The 18223-nt window shown below is 49.3% G+C and overlaps 1 protein-coding gene across 1 annotated transcript in view; it reads right to left on the bottom strand.

Annotated features, from left to right (window-relative positions):
• ARHGAP23 (Rho GTPase activating protein 23) overlaps positions 1-15136 on the bottom strand; it is a 181211-nt gene extending 166075 nt beyond the window's left edge. The window contains exon 1 of the mRNA XM_053362005.1: positions 14930-15136. Within this exon, the coding sequence (XP_053217980.1) occupies positions 14930-15121 (192 nt within the window). The 5' untranslated portion in view covers positions 15122-15136. The remainder of the gene's footprint in view (positions 1-14929) is intronic.
• Positions 15137-18223: the final 3087 nt, after the last annotated feature.

Genomic DNA, 18223 nt, shown 5'->3' with positions numbered 1-18223 from the left:
GCACGAAAGTCCCGATTTAAAGCTTCAAAGCTTCCCTGTTCACAGCGCTTTCCGCTCTTTAGACCGTCTGCTTTGATCTTGAAAGCAGTGTCGGAAGACGGACTTCCTCTTTCTCGTCTCCCGTTTTTAGCCAAATTTTCCGATTTGATTTGTAGAATCTTAGGTCCTTACTCACGGGTTTGATGTTTCAGCCCGATGTTTCTTGGAAGAAAGGTCAGCGCTCATCCGTGACAGCCGCGCGGCTTCGCCTCCGCAGAAAGAGCGATGAACCCACAGCACCGCTCCCCCTCCTTCACTCCGGAGCCCCTTACGGGGTTCCTTTTGTGATTTCGGGGTCGCTCCAGGTGCCCGCCGGGTCCCACGGCCACGGACTCACTCTGCCCGTGGTTTATCTTGATGGGTTGCCGCTGCGCCGTCGCGAGCAACCCTTTTCTGCGGTGCCCCTCTTCAGAGCTCGAAGAGGTCCGCCATCACGGTTTTGCGCCGCCTCCGGAAGTCCGTTCTATGGCTTTTTAAATGCGCACGTGGGAGCGGGGTTACTGGTTTGTTTTTGTTTTATTATGTATTTTTCTGTTGTGAACCGCCCTGGGATCTTCGGATGAAGGGCAAAATGCACATTAAATAATGATAATAATTAATAACAATAACAGAAGTCTGCAGTATGGAGCTGTGCAATAAGCTTCAGCAGCAATCCGAGAGCGCCATTATAAACTGTAAAACGTGTCCTCTCAGGATGCCATCAGCATAGGTGGAGCAGGTTTAAAACCTACAAGGACACGATGGGGAGAAGGCCAGCCCCAAATCCCCCTCCCCTTGCGCTGTAAAACGTCTCTCAGGATTATTGCAGAAGACATTTTCTTATCGTACCTAGATAACTTCGTAAGCCTGCTGTTTCGGCCTGTCTCACACAAAGTTGTCTCAGAAAAGAGAGCTGCTCAGGCCTTGAGGGCAGCAGAGCTCTTGCTTCTTAATTCAGGGCTCAGGCAGCAGTTTCTGAGTGTCAACAAGGGAAAGCCACTTTGCCTCGTTTATTTTTATTTATGACATTTCGACTCCACTTTTCTTCCACCACAGAACCCAGCGAGGCATCTATGCCTACGGTTCCCAAACTTTTATTTTCCCCCCTCACAGACCATTTGAACATTAATAAAGCAGTGTTCGAAACTCCCATTGTTCTAGGCGCATTTTGCAACAGGGAATTTCAGTACTGGGCCTATGATTTCAGATGAAAACTGCAGAGTGGAAAGAAAGGGGGACCTTTTTCTGCCTCCCCACTTCCAGCTACTCTCTGAAGACTGCAGAAGAGACCCTCTTAAGAATATTAGGGACTGGGCAGGGGAAGGAGTAGACCATGTGAAAAATGAACATAATATTTTAGCTGCAGTTCACTCATTTTCAGCTTTGTATTCTTGTTATAAAAAAGCACGCCTAGACACTCCACTGCAGCGCCCATAACCCAGGTTTAAGGTGTCATTTAGCTCCTAGCTTTCACATCTCAGTTTCTAACATATAAAGGTCTTGGCAGACCCATCTAACAACATTTCCCCCCTCCTGTTGTACCCATTGGAATGTGCCGCGCATTATGTTTCCTAATTGTAATTTTACAGACGTGCCATGCAATACCTGAATGAAGCTTGTGGACCACCGGCAGGCCGCTGACCACATGCTAGAAACCTGTGGTATGTGCGAGTCCCTGGTGAGCACCCGTCCAGGCACTGACCAGACGGAGACGCAGGCCTTGCTTTTCTTCTGGCAAGGCAATTGTGGCCTCCTGCATTTCCAGGCCACACCCTGAGACACATTTGCTTATTATTCCATTATATTACTCCACGGCTGCTTCTGTAACATGATCACAGAGGGGAGGGCGGGATGCTAGATTTAGCTCCACAGTCATCTGCCCTCCACTTTTTAGACATTAAAAATAGTTGATTTAAAACAAGCTAAGCCCAATTAAAACTGAGTTGTCTGGGAGCTCCAGGACCGGCTACCTGGCTCAACGCCATCTTGACCGGAAGTTCGCTAGATTTAGCTAAAGGAGGAAGAGTGGGGCTACATGACCAAGGGGTGCTCTCTGTCCACCCCAACTTACACAACTGAAAAGCAGGGGGAGTTTTCCTCCTCACAGGCAATTTAACCTTGTACAGTGGTACCTTGGGTTACATACGCTTCAGGTTACATACGCTTCAGGTTACATACGCTTCAGGTTACAGACTCCACTAATCCAGTAATATTACCTCAGGTTAAGAACTTTTAACCAGAAATATTACCTCAGGTTAAGAACTTCAGGATGAGAACAGAAATCGTGCAGCGGCAGCGCAGCGGCAGCAGGAGGCCCCATTAGCTAAAGTGGTGCTTCAGGTTAAGAACAGTTTCACGTTAAGAACAGACCTCCGGAACGAATTAAGTTCTTACTTAATTCCCACTGTACCTCAGGTTAAGAACTTAATTCGTTCCGGAGGTCCGTTCTTAACCCGAGATTGTTCTTAACTAGAGGCGTGCTTTCGCCAATGGGGCCTCTTGCTGCCGCTGCCACACAATTTCCGTTCTCATCCTGGGGAAAAGTTCTCAACTCAAGGTAACTCTTGCAGGTTAGCGGAGCTTGTAACCTGAAGCGTTTGTAACCTGAGGTGTTTGTAACTTGAGGTACCACTGTAGTGGTAAGCTAGGAACAGAAACCGGGAAGGCAGGAAGAGGATCAGCGAGTTTCACACCTGTTTGGGACTATGTTAAGCACCGTGATCCTGCCTGACCCCAGCCCACCTTTTGAGCTGTCAGTAATCAGCATGCAGGGGAGCGGGTGGCGCTGTGGCCTAAACCACTGAGCCTCTCGGGCTTGCCAATCGGAAGGTCGGTGGTTCTATCCATGTGACAGGGTGAGCTCCCATTGCTGTCCCAGCTGCTGCCAACCTAGCAGTTCGAAAACATGCCAGCGCAAGTAGATAAATAGGTACCACTGCGGTGGGAAGGTAAATGGCGTTTCCATGTGCTCTGGTTTACGTCACGGTGTCCCGTTGCGCCAGAAGTGGTTTAGTCAGGCTGGCCACATGACCCGGAAAGCTGTCTGTGGACAAATGCAAGCTCCCTCAGCCTGAAAGTGAGATGAGCGTTGCAACCACATAGTCACCTTTGACTGGACTTAACCATCCAGGGGTCCTTTACCCTTTTACCTAATCAGAATGCATGGGGAGAGGGGAGTTGATAGCCTCTCCACGGCTCACAGGTATAAGCAGAGCAGAATCAACTCAGTCAGCGCTCTATAACTCCTGGAAATGCCCTTGCAGACCCACAGTAGAGCCATACAGCAGCCCAGGAAACAGATGTTTTTCAGCTCTTCCCTTGTGGAAAACCATCCTGGAGACACACGTCAGGGATAGGCAGGGCCACAGGTGGGAAAGTGGGGGGGGGCAATGGATACACCTCTTACTTTTGTACCATTGGCTACATTCCAACCATGCAGAAGCTTTAAAAACAGGTGTTCCAATATGAGATGACTTCCTTAGTTTAAACCAATACAATACAGGAGGAATGGGGAGCCTACATACTGCCGGGACTCTAACTTCCCCTCAGTTCCAGTCAGCATGCTCAATGGCCAGGGATTATGCAATTTGTAGTCCAGCAACATCTGGAGGGCCACAGATTCCCCATCCCTCCAAAACAAATATAATCTAACAAGATGTCTAATGAAGCCCATAAGAGCTGTACAACCAGCACTGCTTGATGTAACTATCTAGAGATTGAAGACTCATCCAGACTTAGAATAACAGAATCATAAAACTGTAGAGTTGTAATGGACAAGAGCAGGCATAGGCAAACTCGGGCCCCCAGATGTTTTGAGACTACAATTCCCATCATCCCTGACCACTGGTCCTGTTAGCTAGGGATGATGGGAGTTGTAGTCCCAAAACATCTGGAGGGCCGAGTTTGCCTATGCCTGGACAAGAGTCATCTAGCCCAGCCCCCTTGCAATGCAGGAATCTTTTACCTAACATGGGGCTCAAACCCACGACCCTGAGATTAAGAGTCTTATGCTCTGTCTACCAACTGAGATCTCCATTAAAGTTAAGAGAAAAACCTGCTCTTTAGCACTGAATCAGAGCAAACAGCAACTGGGTTTTCCCTGGACATGACGTTTGTGCCAATTTGGCATTAAAGAGCAGGTTTTCTCAGGGAAAGCGGTGGGGCAAATGGAAAACCACTCAGACCCGTGCTTTCTAGGCACGGGAAAAGCAACAGTGTGGACAACCCCTTCGTTTAATTTTTATATGTACTACTTAATATTTAAAATATCTCTAAGCAACATACAGAAAACTGAAGCAACAACAGACAACAAACAAAACATTGCAAAAATAGACAGTTATCAATTCATTTTCCTTCTGACACACCCTCCCTCTCCGCCTCTGGGTTATCACCCAGGATCCAAACAAACTCTCAGCTCACCCACAAAAGTCTCATAACCAAGAAGAGTTCCTGGAAACAGAGGACATCGTCCTCGTCTGGCACCCTAGACTTGCTGTTTATGGGCAGGCCCAAAGGTGAATAGACTGCCATAGCTCTGTCCCCTCCTCTTCCTGCGCTATTCCAAAAAAAATATTATTATTATTATCTGCAGAGTCTCAAGGAAAGGCAGCTCCCAAGTCCACATCAGGACTGTCACAGAAGAGATTGCTCTGCTGAGCAGCCAGTGGAAGCCAGGCTCCTAGTACTTCTATGAGAGTCAGTGTGGTGTAGTGGTTAGAATGTTTGACTAGGACCTGGGAGATGAGGGTTCAAATCCCAATGCAGCCATTGAAGCTCATCAAGGTGACCTTGAGTGAGTCAGTCAGTGTCTCTTAGCCTAAACCACCTCATGAGTTGCTATGAGGATAAAATAGGTAGGGGGAGACAAAATATATTGGGATTCTCCGATCCAGATGTGCTGCCTGCTCATTGGAAAGGCCACATTCCCCTACTCCCTTCTGCAGCCAAAGACCAACACTCCTAAGTTCTCAGACCTTGGAAATATAAAAAACATCACCCAGGAGAATAGGTATCAGTTCATTTCTACAATGTCCCCAATTCTGAAACCTTGAGGTTAAATAACAGCAGGAATAATATGCATAAGAGCAGAAGCAAACGAGCAGAGACCATACGGTGGAAAAATCTGGAAAATGGATCCTAGTCACTGATGCGCTGGTCCGTTTTCCACCCCTGCCTAAAATCGCAGCAAACAACCTTCAAAATAGGGCAAGTTGCAGCTAAGGGTGCCAGGAAAAGGAGGAAAAGAAGCGCAGGGATTAAAGTATACATTGGGGTTGCAGGGGAGCTGCCCTACATGCAGCTGTGGTCGCCAGCTAGGATGAAGACAATAAATATCCAATCCAGGGAGTTTGGGGTAGGAGGGAGGAAAAATGCAGGAATGCAGGAATTGTTTGCCTGAAAGCCAGAGGAGGAGGAGGAGCTGCAGACAGCAGCAGATCCTGCAGACCACGCCCACAGCATCTCCAGGGACATCAAGATTAATCAGGCCTTCAATAATAAGGGAAGAACACAGGGGATTGAGTGAGAGCATATGCTTCTTGAGATGAAAGCAGAGCCCAGGCTCCAAGTCCAGTCAAGCTCAGGCTGCAAGCCGAATCACGTCTACTCAGGAGCAAATGCTATTGAATCCAGTATGTACTCAGGAGCAAGTTCTATTAACCCCAGGCTAAGTGAGGTTAGGATTGCAGCTGTAGGCTGTGTTTACACTATACCTTTTGAGGAATATTCTTTCCCTCAAAGAATTCTTGGCTCTGTGCTTGATCCCTTTCAGCAGGTTTTCTTTTCTTTCTTTTTTAAAATAATTTTTATTGAATGATTTAATGTTACAAAACACAACACAGCCATACTACCACTAAAGATAAAGGTAAAGGTAAAGGTACCCCTGCCCGTACGGGCCAGTCTTGCCAGACTCTAGGGTTGTGCGCCCATCTCACTCAAGAGGCCGGGGGCCAGCGCTGTCCGGAGACACTTCCGGGTCACGTGGCCAGCGTGACATCGCTGCTCTGGTGAGCCAGAGCCACACACAGAAACGCCGTTTACCTTCCCGCTTGTAAGCGGTCCCTATTTATCTACTTGCACCCGGGGGTGCTTTCGAACTGCTAGGTTGGCAGGTGCTGGGACCGAACGACGGGAGCGCACCCCGCCGCAGGGATTCGAACCGCCGACCTTTCGATCGGCAAGCCCTAGGCGCTGAGGCTTTTACCCACAGCGCCACCTGCGTCCCTACCACTAAAGATAATTTAAGAAATAAAAATTACATACATCAATATTTAGTTTGTTATTTGTTATTTACAGTCTTATTTCCTCCCAAACATTCCATACAAAAACACACATATGTGCAGACACCCACACCCACACACCCGCACACAAAATGATAATAATGAAAGTAAATATTTTCCCCCTTTTATCTTCCAAAATCTTTTCTTCAACTTTGACTTCCTGTCAAGTCCCTTTGCATATATTTTATCTTACAATCGAATGTACACAAAAAAGTAAGTACTCCTAAAAAGTAAGGGGAAATGTGTGTGCGTCTTATGGAGCGAATGCAGGCTGCGCAGCTATCACAGAAGCCAGAACAGCAAGTGGGATTGCTGCTTACACTGTGCAGCGATCCCTCTTGCTGTTCTGGCTTCTGAGATTCAGAATTTTTGTTTTGTTTTGTTTTCCTCCTCCAAAAACTAGGTCGTCTTGTGGTCTGGTGCATCTTATAGAGCGAAAAATATGGTAGTTCCTTTATCACTCGAATGCTAGCACAGTCAAAACTATTATTGTATTTTTGAACATATCTTCTATAGCCATCCCATTTTTCCGCAAATTTTTGCTTTGAGTTTCCTCTGAGTTTACTAGTCAGTTGAGCCGTCTCCACCAATTCCTGTAATTTGATTTGCCAATCTGTTATTTTTAGAGTACAGCAGAGGTTTTCAACCTTTTTGAGTCCACGGCTCCCTTGACCAACTACATCCTTTCTGCGACACCCCTGTGGGGCTCATGAACCTAGTTATGTCACCCTTGCCTACAGAGCTGACAGCCTCTCACCCCTTTTCGAACACCCTTCCTTGTGGAGGGTTCCCTCACCCTCCTCTCGTCTCCCCTCTCCTTGGGAGTCCTTTGGGCAGCTGTTGCCACCACTGGTCTCTGAGCTGCCCCCCCCTTCCTCAAAGAGAGGTGCCTCCTCACACTGCCCCACAAGGGCCTGGGACTTGTCTGTCTATTCCCAACAGCAAGCACTGGCAAATTGGCTGGCTGGGCTCGCTTGCTCCCTTGCTTGCTTGCTTGCTCCAAGGCCGCCTCAGCTCCTGGCAACCAGCACCTCCTGACCAGCCCCAGAGGCACCATTCATCTGGGGACCTTGTAGCCGGAGCAGCTGCAACAAACAGCTGTGCAAGTCCTTTGGGAGGCAGAGACGTGAGGGAATCAGAGGAAGGGAAGAGGGACAGAGGCCAGCATTGCCTGCGGCACCCCTGACCATCATTCAAGGCACCCCAGGGTGCCACGGCACACTGGTTGAAAACCACTGCCTGTTTACGGAGTTGAAATTCCCAGCAACACCTTGACAAACTATAGTGCCCAGAGTTCTTTGAGGGATAGAATGTGCCTCAGATGTACTTCAATGGAGCAGCGTGCGCACAGCCTAAGTCTCCAAATCCATATTTAACGCCTTAGGAGAATCTGAAAATAATAATAATGGTGTCCTTGAACACGAGCAAAACATATTTTGCTCAGACCTGTTTGTCAGTTCTGAACAAATCAGGGATTAGGTGCCAAGGTAATAGAGAAGTGGGAGCAGCGATGCCTCATTTCAGAGATTGAACCTAGCTTGATTAGGAGCTGTTCCTTTAATCAGCAGACGTAGCAACGTCCTCTTCTTTTTGTTCAGAACAATTTAAAACAGCAGTACTTGTTATACGAGAAGGTCAACGGGCACACCTGTGCAACTCTGAAGTTCCTTTCTGCAGCAAACCTCTTCCAAAATCACAATAAGCTCATGGGCACAAGCGCACGCAAAGGGTCTCAACAAAAGAACTGACCATACTTATCGGTCCACCAGAAAAAGCCCAGAAGAGCAATACAAGAAAGGGGAAGGAATCACAACTCCTGTTCATTAGATCTCCCTTTGGAGAAGAAAGGAAATGGAGCACCTGTAAGCATGTGAGGAATGCGATATGAACTCTCACTGATGTACAGTTCGGCCATCCACGTTCCCACAAACATTTTCCCTTCCAAACGTACTCCCTTGATAACGATGGTTACGTGAGAACTATCACCTTGAGTTTACTGTTTTATGTAGAGCTGTGAATGTTCTACGACAGCTCCTACACCAGAGTTTATCAAGCAGAATAAAAATCTGCGTCCCCTAGATTTCAGCAGTTTTTGTTTTATTTGTTTTTAAGTGTGTCTAATCCTCATGGCTAGAAAGGGTTGGAAGTAGCTGAGCAATGCCTCCAGAAGCATTCAGAAGTGTATGTGCAGAGAAGCGGGGAGGCCCAGCAGGATTTCCAGTGGTTACAGAGGGAGTAGCTCTCTCCCCAGGATGAGCGGAAGCAGTGTAAAGTTTGTGAAATAAGGAAATATACGCAACTTTGTACACACACGGCACAGCATTTAATTCTTTATTTCAAAATTTGCAGTTCCTTTTTGCTTTTGTATTTTACTGTTGATATGGTCTGTGGGTTGAAGTTCTCGTTCTCTCTCTCTCTCTCTCTCTCTCACACACACACACACACACACACAAACTTATCTATATGGATCCCAACCGCTTTGCGAGTCAAACGTTTTGGCTCCCAAACGCCGCAAACCTGGAAGTGAGTGTTCTGGTTTGCGAACGTTCTTTGGAACCTGAATGTCCAACATGGCTTCTGCGGCTTCCGATTGGCTGCAGGAAGCTCCTGCAGCCAATCGGAAGCCGCACCTTGGCTTTGGAAGTCGAACGGACATCCGGAACGGATTCCATTCAACTTCCGAGGCACCACTGTAATTGTCTGAGGATCCCTACCCCTAAATTGTCTATGAAATATAAGCAGGAGACAGAATAATCTTTTCAAGGGAGATGGGACAGGAGATGAGGATAAGAAATATCCCCCACAACCCTCCGGATTAAGAGTCTTGTGCTCTACCAAATGACTTTCTCCAAAAAAACCTGGAAACTGGTTTTTTAAGGGTGTTGGGAATTGTAGCTCTATGAAGGGTACACTCAAGTTCCCAGTATTCTTTGGAGTGGGGCTTTAGATGCCCAGAGAGAAGAGTCCCAGAATCTGTGGTTTTTTTTAAAGTACAGACAGGGTTTGACGTAGTGGCACACACAGCAGCACACATTCTGTGTCCAGGGCAGCTGTTTACCAGCTCCATCTGGTACGCAGGCTGAGGCCTACCTGCCTGCAGACTGTCTCGCCAGAGTGGTGCATGCTCTAGTTATCTCCCGCTTGGACTACTGCAATGCACTCTACGTGGGGCTACCTTTGAAGGTGACCCGGAAACTACAACTAATCCAGAATGCGGCAGCTAGACTGGTGACTGGGGGCGGCCGCCGAGACCACATAACACCCATCTTGAAAGACCTACATTGGGCTCCCAGTACGTTTCCGAGCACAATTCAAAGTGTTGGTGTTGACCTTTAAAGCCCTAAACGGCCTCGGCCCTGTATACCTGAAGGAGCATCTCCACCCCCATCATTCCGCCTGGACGCTGAGGTCCAGCGCCGAGGGCCTTCTGGCGGTTCCCTAACTGCGAGAAGCAAAACTACAGAGAACCAGGCAGAGGGCCTTCTCGGTAGTGGCACCCACACTGTGGAATGCCCTCCCATCAGATGTCAAAGAGCTAAACATCCAATGTCAAAGACTTCTGGAGGCAGCCCTGTTCAGGGAAGTTTTTAATGTGTGACATTTTAATGTATTTTTAATCTTTGTTGGAAGCTGCCCAGAGTGGCTGGGGAAATCCAGCCAGATGGGCGGGGTACAAATAATAAATTATTATTATTATTATTATTATTATTATTATTATTATTATCTGCAAGGAAGCTTCAACAAGAAGTGTGCATTTCGACATCAGATGCCGCCCTGGAGAATGAGCTCAGTGCCATTGGGCCCTGGCATCTGTTTCAGAAGCTGATACAGAGTCAGCCGCTCTCCAATATATAATTACATATTATCTCTCATATAATGCATTAGCAGCTGGGATACAGAACACGCCGCTCTCTGCCGAATTGGCAGCGGGAATGCATTTCCACTGAGCATGCGCAAAGTGCACTCCCCTCCGCGCACCAGGCAAACCACAAACATCCCCTCCTTACCGCTACAGGGTGTTTTTATTCAGGTAAGCTTTTAAGGGCGGCGAGCTGGTGTAATTTTTAGGGCTGTCTAATTATTCTTCCTAGGGTTTTATGAAATTTTAATGTTTGGACAAAAGGGTTTTCTTTCTATCACTGCACCGGGCATTGCACCATTACCAGAACATTAGGCACCTTGAACAGTTTCTTGGAAAAGGCAGGATATACATTTAATAAACTAACTAACTAAGCTAGGAAGGAGAGGAGGCAGGGAAGCAAAGTTCCCAGAGATCAGGAGAGAAACCATTATACGTGATTTGTGGTAATAGCTGGGGTCATCTTGTGGCTACGAGAACAAGCTATGATCTGGGAGAGGGGCCAGTTCCAGTCTCATCTCAAGCCTCGAAAACACTACATAGCTGGCCTTATGGGAGCCCCTATCCATCAGCCTCCGCTCCAACAGAAAACCAGCCTCTCCTACAGGACTGTTGCAAGGGTCGCTGTGGCAATATATGCAAAATGCTCGGAATAATGGAAAATGCCACGTCTTAGTACGACCCAGTGAGCAGAAAAGGAATTCAAAGAAAGGAATACATTCTCTGCCCAATAGTGTTCCTGGACCCGGAAGATGCCTGCCCTGCCTGCAGACCTCTTTTAGAGACCCAGGACCCTCACTCAACCCCATATGAAGCTGCCCTATATAATACCTAGACCACATTCACTTCTTTTCAAGTGTCCCTCGTTTGCACAAGATGCAGAAGGGACGTGGGTGGCGCTGTGGGTTAAACCACAGAGCCTAAGGCTTGCCGATCAGAAGGTCGGCGGTTCGAATCCCCGCGACGGGGTGAGCTCCCATTGCTCGGTCCCTGCTCCTGCCAACCTAGCAGTTCGAAAGCACGTCAAAGTGCAAGTAGATAAATAGGTACCGCTCCGACAGGAAGGTAAACGGCGTTTCCGTGCGCTGCTCTGGTTCGCCAGAAGTGGCTTAGTCATGCTTGCCACATGTCTGTACGCCGGCTCCCTCGGCCAATAAAGCGAGATGAGCGCCGCAACCCCAGAGTTGGTCACGACTGAACCTAATGGTCAGGGGTCCCTTTACCTTAAGTTGGAGGGGGGAACCTAACCTCTGGGTGGAGGGACAGAGAGAAAGCAGACAGGAGGGGCAAGGAGAACAAAAATGGGAATGGACCAAACAGACTGGGTGGTGTATCAGCATTTGCAGGGAGCATCCAAGCCACCTGGTGGCATAACTTCATTCGAGTTTACAATTGTTTTTATCTGCTTTTTGGACCGCCAGTGTTCTCCCCAGGAGGGGAGGTGCTCCATTCCTGGAGGTAATGGGATACCAGGCCAATGGATGGAGCAGAAAGTACCCAAACCCCACCCACCGCAGGCACCCCGCCTTTGACATATTATCTCTGAGTCAATGTAGCCCTCAACAGGGAAGGCGGACAGATCACCACAGCTGATCTGCAACCATCTTATTCCTCTCCCAGGTGATGAGATGCAATATGGGACTTAGGTTTTGGGGGGCTGTCAGTCAAGCTGCCCTTAGTGAGTCACCATCACGCTTGCCTCCACCCCCAATCTGGAACCAGTCTTCACCACTATCCGAAAGGGAGAAGGGAAGCAAGCAGCAACAGTGCCTCCTCCTCCCTCTATGTTTGCTTGAAGAGGGATGATGGGTGGACGGCAACAGTGAGGAAGAGGGTCATAAGTTCTGGTGATTGTTAGGAAACCCACCACTGAGCAGTGTTAGAAATTAGCCAGGCGCCAGGAGCATTTTGCAACTGGTGCAGGACCAATTGTGACCATGTGAAGATCTCTGGATGTCCAGATGGCAACTGGGGAGAGCCAAATGTCACTTAAGAGAAGGATCTGAAATAAACCCCACTGCAAAAAAAGGCACTTAAGACATTCCATTGTGGTGACCGTAACCTAAGTTTTGCAATTAGATTTTGTATCTGAATTTCCAGCACTGCCATCAAGGTGTGGGCCTGTTCAAGGATCCATCCTAGAGTGGAGAAGGGAGAATTAAAGAACCTCACTCAACAAATTTCAGCAAGTGAGTAATCTGCAACTTGGGGTGCTTCCAAACTGGTCAGCCTTTTTGCAGATGAATTCCACAGCAACAACAGTGCATTTGAGGTAGATTTATACTGGACAATCCACACATCGTTCCATTTTATTAGTAGTTCTGCAATGCTTCCCTGTGCTTGCTGTCTGGAGAGGCACTCTTGCACTACAGTGTGACAAAAGTCAGACACAAAAGAACCCTGGAACATTTGCGATGGGTACAGATTTCAGCAGGAAGTTACCGGTCTAATTGGAAACGAATTCCCAACCTGAAACCTCTGCAGGCACCACTGAAAGTGAGATCACGAATAAATGCCCTGGGTACCATCATGAGCACAAGTCATCACGAATGCACAATTAAGAAGGATGTGCAGCAGGCCATTTGAAGGACTGAAATGGGAGCCAGCAGCCACACTTTAGGGACCCATTTCAAGTAAATGAATGCCAAGGCTTAATCCTATATAGCATGTCCTAATAACAAACTCATTCTCCAAGTCGGGATCCAAAACAGGGCGAACCACACACAAATGGGAGGCATTAGCAAATTCTCAGGGGGACCTCAAGATTCACAGAAGACCAGAAACACATTTAGGGGCAACAGGGTGGGGAAAACAGGCCAGTGAGAAATTATCACATGTAGCATTTTGAAGGGGCAGTGTGGAAACTGATAAAGAGAGTAGGAATTGTCCAGACTAGGAATTTTCCAGACTTTAAAGGGAAACCAAACAGACTGATTCTTCATGCACCAAAACCAAAGGTCCTAAATAGGTATAAACATGAAGGATGGTGGTGGAGGCACAGAGAGCCAGAAAAAGAGGGATACACAGGTCAGCATTTGCACAGGGTGCAAATCTATGGTGAATCCTGTGGATTCATGCAGCCAACTGTACTATAGTACATATATTTTGTAAAAATTGGTCTTCTCCAACCTACTACCCTCCAGATGTTTTTGTACTACTAATCTCATCAGCTCCATCAGCAGGGATGATGGGGCTTGTAGTCAAAAACATCTAAAGGGAATCAGATTGTATAATGCTGGTCTGGGGATTAAAAAATGTCATTCCATTACAATAAAAGGGAGGTCCATAGCTCAGTGACAGAGCATCCAGAAGGTCACAGGTTCACTCGCTGGCTTCTTAACACAAGGCTGGGAAATATTCCCTGTCTGACTCTCTGGAGAGCCACTGCCAGTCATACTGAGCTAGCTGGGCACTGACCTGCAGCTTTCCCAATTATACCTGTTAGTTCCACCTGTCAAAGCACCTGCTGGACTCCCAATATCCAGACCCTACACTGTAACCCTCAGGGTGATCGCCAGCCCCACATAAAGCACCTTATGTCCCAAATAATTCTGCTACTCGCCAATTTTTGTACACAAGCTCTGTGTACCCCAACCTTCTGCACCAGCCCCACACTCAACTCTTGATCACCTGCCCACTGCCTCTACACAGACACCCACTGCACCCCATATTGTGCAGCTCACACACATGTCCCACCCCAAGGAGCCTACCTCTTAACCCACTAGCACTGCCTGACTCTCAGCACCCCACAGACCCACCCAGGGTTGCTGCTAAACCCCAAATCGTTCACGAAGATCCATTGCCTCCTCCCAACTCCTTGCTCCTTCCCTTGGCGACGGCGGCCCCCACGGATCTCTGCCTTTCACCTACTGCACAGACAACCCTTCCCCACACAGCCATACCCCTGAATAACCCCCCAAACCCCACACGATCCTCGTACTCTCCTGGCAAAGTGGATGCCAGCCCACACGAGGCGACGCCAGAATAAACGTGTGACAACCTCTCTTAGAAGGCGCCACGATATTTCTCTCTCTCTCCCCAAAACAAAAAAACAGCCAAAGATACTTTGCCCTTGGGAACAGCCCAACCCCAGAAAATGAAAAATATTTTACCCACCCCATACAGACCCCGCCAGAAAATTAAATCTCCCCCTCCCTTCTTTCGCCCTGTATCCCAACCAGACCCAGAGCTCGGGTTTTGCCAGCGTTGAGCACACCGGCCTCTCTTCGCATCCACTTTTAATTTTTATTTTTATTTATTTTTTGCAACCCACGCCACACCGCCAGCCTCAGCCCGGCCCCACGGAATGCCCCATAACCCCGAGCCAAAGCTTCTCCCGGAGCCCCAAACGCGGGCGCATCCTCCCCCCCCCCGCGCGCGCGCACGCTCTCCCTCGCACCTTAACGCGCGGCTCCCTCCCTGTTAGACTCCCACCCTGTTTAAAACCCCACCGCCGCGCCAAGCGCCAGCCGCCGCCCCCCCCCCACGCCCTACAACCAGCATCCCCCCCTACACCCTCCTCTCCGCCAGCCCCACGCGTTACTCCCGGAGTTGCAATGCTTCTCTCAAACCCTCACCTCCCCCACCCAGGAAAAGTCAGGCACCCCACCCCGCGGTCCTTTTTACAACTGACCCCCCCACTCCACGTCCTACGCAAATACAGCCCCAGCCCCCCAGCATCGGAAAGATCCAAGCGAGCACCACGCCCTGCCGCCAGCTCCGATCCTCCGCCCCCCACCCCCGGCAGAGCCGCCTGCCGCCCGGCCCCGCTTACCTCTTCCATGCTGGACCCCTCACGGTCTCCAAAGGGCGGCGCCGGAGCGACCCATGGGGGAGCGGAGGAGGAGAAGCCCCGGGAAGCGGCGCCGGTAGCGGCGGGCGCAGCTGCAGAGCGCGCGGTCCTCCCCCTTGTGGCCGCCTGTCTCTCGGTCTGTCTGTCTCCACGCCGTGGCCCCTCCCTGCCCATTCCCCACTTGCAGCCATCCAAAGACGCAGCCGGGAGAGGGTCATGTGAGGAGGCTCCTGTCTCTTTTGCACGCTGGGGAATGGGGTTGGGGGGGGGAGAGAGAGAGACCGGCTGAGGGAGGGGAAAGACAGGCAGCGCCCCCTCCCACCCCAGCTCCGCCGTCTGCTTGCCTGATGCAATTCTGCCTCTATCCCACCCCACCCCACCTTTTGCAAATCTACCGAGGGGAACGCCAGGTCTGTTGGATTGCTGCCCCTCCCTTAGCAACCCGTAAAGCTGCTATTATCATCATCAACCCATTCATAAACAACCTACAACGAGGGGGGGGGGTAGTACAAAAAAAATCAACACCCCCCATGCAATAAAGACTGATGCAATAAAGCCCCATCCCCACCTCAGTCATCGCTGCTCCACATCTTTTGCAAAGCGGAAGAGAAAACGCATGGTCTTCCAAGACGCCGCCCAGCCCCTCCCGTAGTAGCAACCCGTGAAGCTGTTGTCTTCCCCCGTTCCATACAGATGCAAGCAAGCCGTGCTTCCAGAGAGCCCGCTCGCCAAATGCAACGACCGCACACACACACACCCCACCACTACCCCCCACATAGGCAACCCCAAACAAAGATTGCATTCAATCCACGCGCGCCCCCCAACCCGCAATCGAGAGAAAGATCAACACATGCCCCTTTTGCAAATCTTGGGGGGGGACCAAATGCATGCTAAGAGGCCTCCTCTTGACCACCCTTGAACATAAGAAGCTGCCATATACTGAGTCAGACCACTGGGTTTCTCAGTATTCTCTGCACTGACTGGCAGCAGCAGCAGTCACGGGCTTCAGGCACGGGTGTCTCTCTCCCGGCCCTGCTTGGGATGCTGCGGATTAAACGTGCGTGCAAAGCAGGTGTTCTAGCGCTGAGCTGTAGCCCTTTCTCAGTAATGTATCACACACGTCCAAATTGAGAAACAGGCGGGAGCTGCTTTTCCTGATGGAAGGCGTATTTACAAATCAGGGTGGCACGGTTATGGTCTTCTATGCTGCTTTCTTGGTAGCTTGGAAATGGGGGAGTTGGAATATCACCTCCATAGGTATGCTTTCCCAATACAACGTCCTCGCTTCTGGTTGTCTCCACGCAAGTTTAGTGTCCTCAGCACCAGATTTAGGGTGCTGCCACACAGTTCGCCCTCACAGGGCATCGAGCCAAGGGGGCACAAAATTGACAGGATCCATAACTGAGAAGAAGGGTGGAACTGTGGGTTAAACCACAGAGCCTAGGACTTGCCGATCAGAAGGTCGGCGGTTCAAATCCCGGCAATGGGGTGAGCTCCCGTTGCTCGGTCCCTGCTCCTGCCAACCTAGCAGTTCGAAAGCATCTCAAAGTGCAAGTAGATAAATAGGTACTGCTCTGGCGGGAAGGTAAACAGCGTTTCCGTGCACTACTCTGGTTCGCCAGAAGCGGCTTAGTCATGACCTGGAAACTGTATGCCGGCTCCCTCGGCCAATAAAGCAAGATGAGTGCCGCAACCCCAGAGTCGGCCACGACTGGACCTAATGGGCAGGGGTCCCTTTACCTTACCTTTATAACTGAGAAGAGATTTGGGGTACCCAATTCTAGCCTTGCATATTATGAAATGACCAAAGTCTGCCCCTGGTGTGGTCACCACCTGATTCCCCCCTTCTCCAGACAAGTTGTACCCCATCTTTCTTCCAGGACCTCAAGGGTAGTGTACATTATTATTATCATCCTCGTTTTATTTATACCCTGCCCATCTGGCTGGGTTTCCCCAGCCACTCTAGGTGGCTCCCAAGAGAGTATTAAAAATACGATAAAACGTCAAACATTAAAAACTTCCCTAAACAGGACTGCCTTCAGATGTCTTCTATAAGTCAGATAGTTGTTTATTTCCTTGACATCCGCTACCAAGAAGACCCTCTGCCTGGTTGCCTGTCACTTCACTTCTCGCAGTGAGGGAACCGCCAGAAGACCCTCGGAGGAGAACCTTGGTGCCCGGGCTGGAGGGTGGGGGTGGAGACGCTCCTTCAGGTGGTTCCTCCCCACCCCTTTATCCTCACAACAATCTTGTGAGGTAGAACTCAGCCAAGGCCACCCTGTAAGCTTAACGGAGCAGCTGGACTTTGAACCCAGGTCTTTGTGGGCCCAGCCCAACACTCCAGCAGTGATACTACTCTCAGTGAGACTGTGCTTCCCATTTTTTGCAGATCTGTCTGAGAGTAAGACAAGGCAACTGCTCTTTCAGGATGGATAATAAACGCTTCTTCCTTTGTTTTTCCTCAAGCCAGATTCAGATGAAAGGTGTGTAAGGTTCAGGATTTTCTGACATGTCCATATAGCTCTATGATGGTGGCGGTGGTGAGCTGGTATTATTTGAAATAAAGGGCAAGGTTGCCTCCAACCAAGTTTGATTCATTCATTTCAATGAGTGTACTCTGTATTGGACTAACATCAGATACAACCCAGTGTTTGGCAGGGGCAAAACTAGGCTTTATTTCACCTGGGTCAAAGACCCAGTTTGGCAGCCCACCCACACACATTTGCGTATACACACACACACACACACACACACACACACACACACACACACAGAGGGAGGCTGGGAGCCTCAATGGCACCCCCCCGGAGCAAAAAAAAACCCCAGCTAGCCCCCACTTCCATGCAGTAAAGCAATCTGCACACTGATCTCCCACTCCAGTAGAAGCAGCAGTCAGAAAAGCCTGCAATGTCTCACGTAGAACAAATACCTTATAAAGGAAATACCTGCACTCATCCCAGAATACCCCCAGTGTTCCTACAATACACCTGCAGCTCAGTGTTCTCCAACCATGTTGTTGGACTACAACTCCCATCAACCCCAGGCAGCTTACTCAATGGCCAAGGGTGATGGAAGTTGTAGTCCAACAGTTGGACTCCAACTGCAAGGTTGAAGAACAGTGTATTGGGATTCAAATGAGCCAGAAGATGCCAACCTGGTGCTCTCTAGATGCTGTGGTCAGGGATGAAGGGAGATGTAGTCCAATAAGAACTTCTAAAGGCCATCAGGTTGGCTACCCATGAAATTACATTAAGACATTGTTGTCCCCAACAACGC

The sequence above is a fragment of the Podarcis raffonei genome, chromosome 13, assembly GCF_027172205.1.
Source record: "Podarcis raffonei isolate rPodRaf1 chromosome 13, rPodRaf1.pri, whole genome shotgun sequence".
Taxonomy (NCBI): Eukaryota; Metazoa; Chordata; class Lepidosauria; order Squamata; family Lacertidae; genus Podarcis; species Podarcis raffonei.
This window is presented reverse-complemented; position numbering and strand designations above follow the sequence as displayed.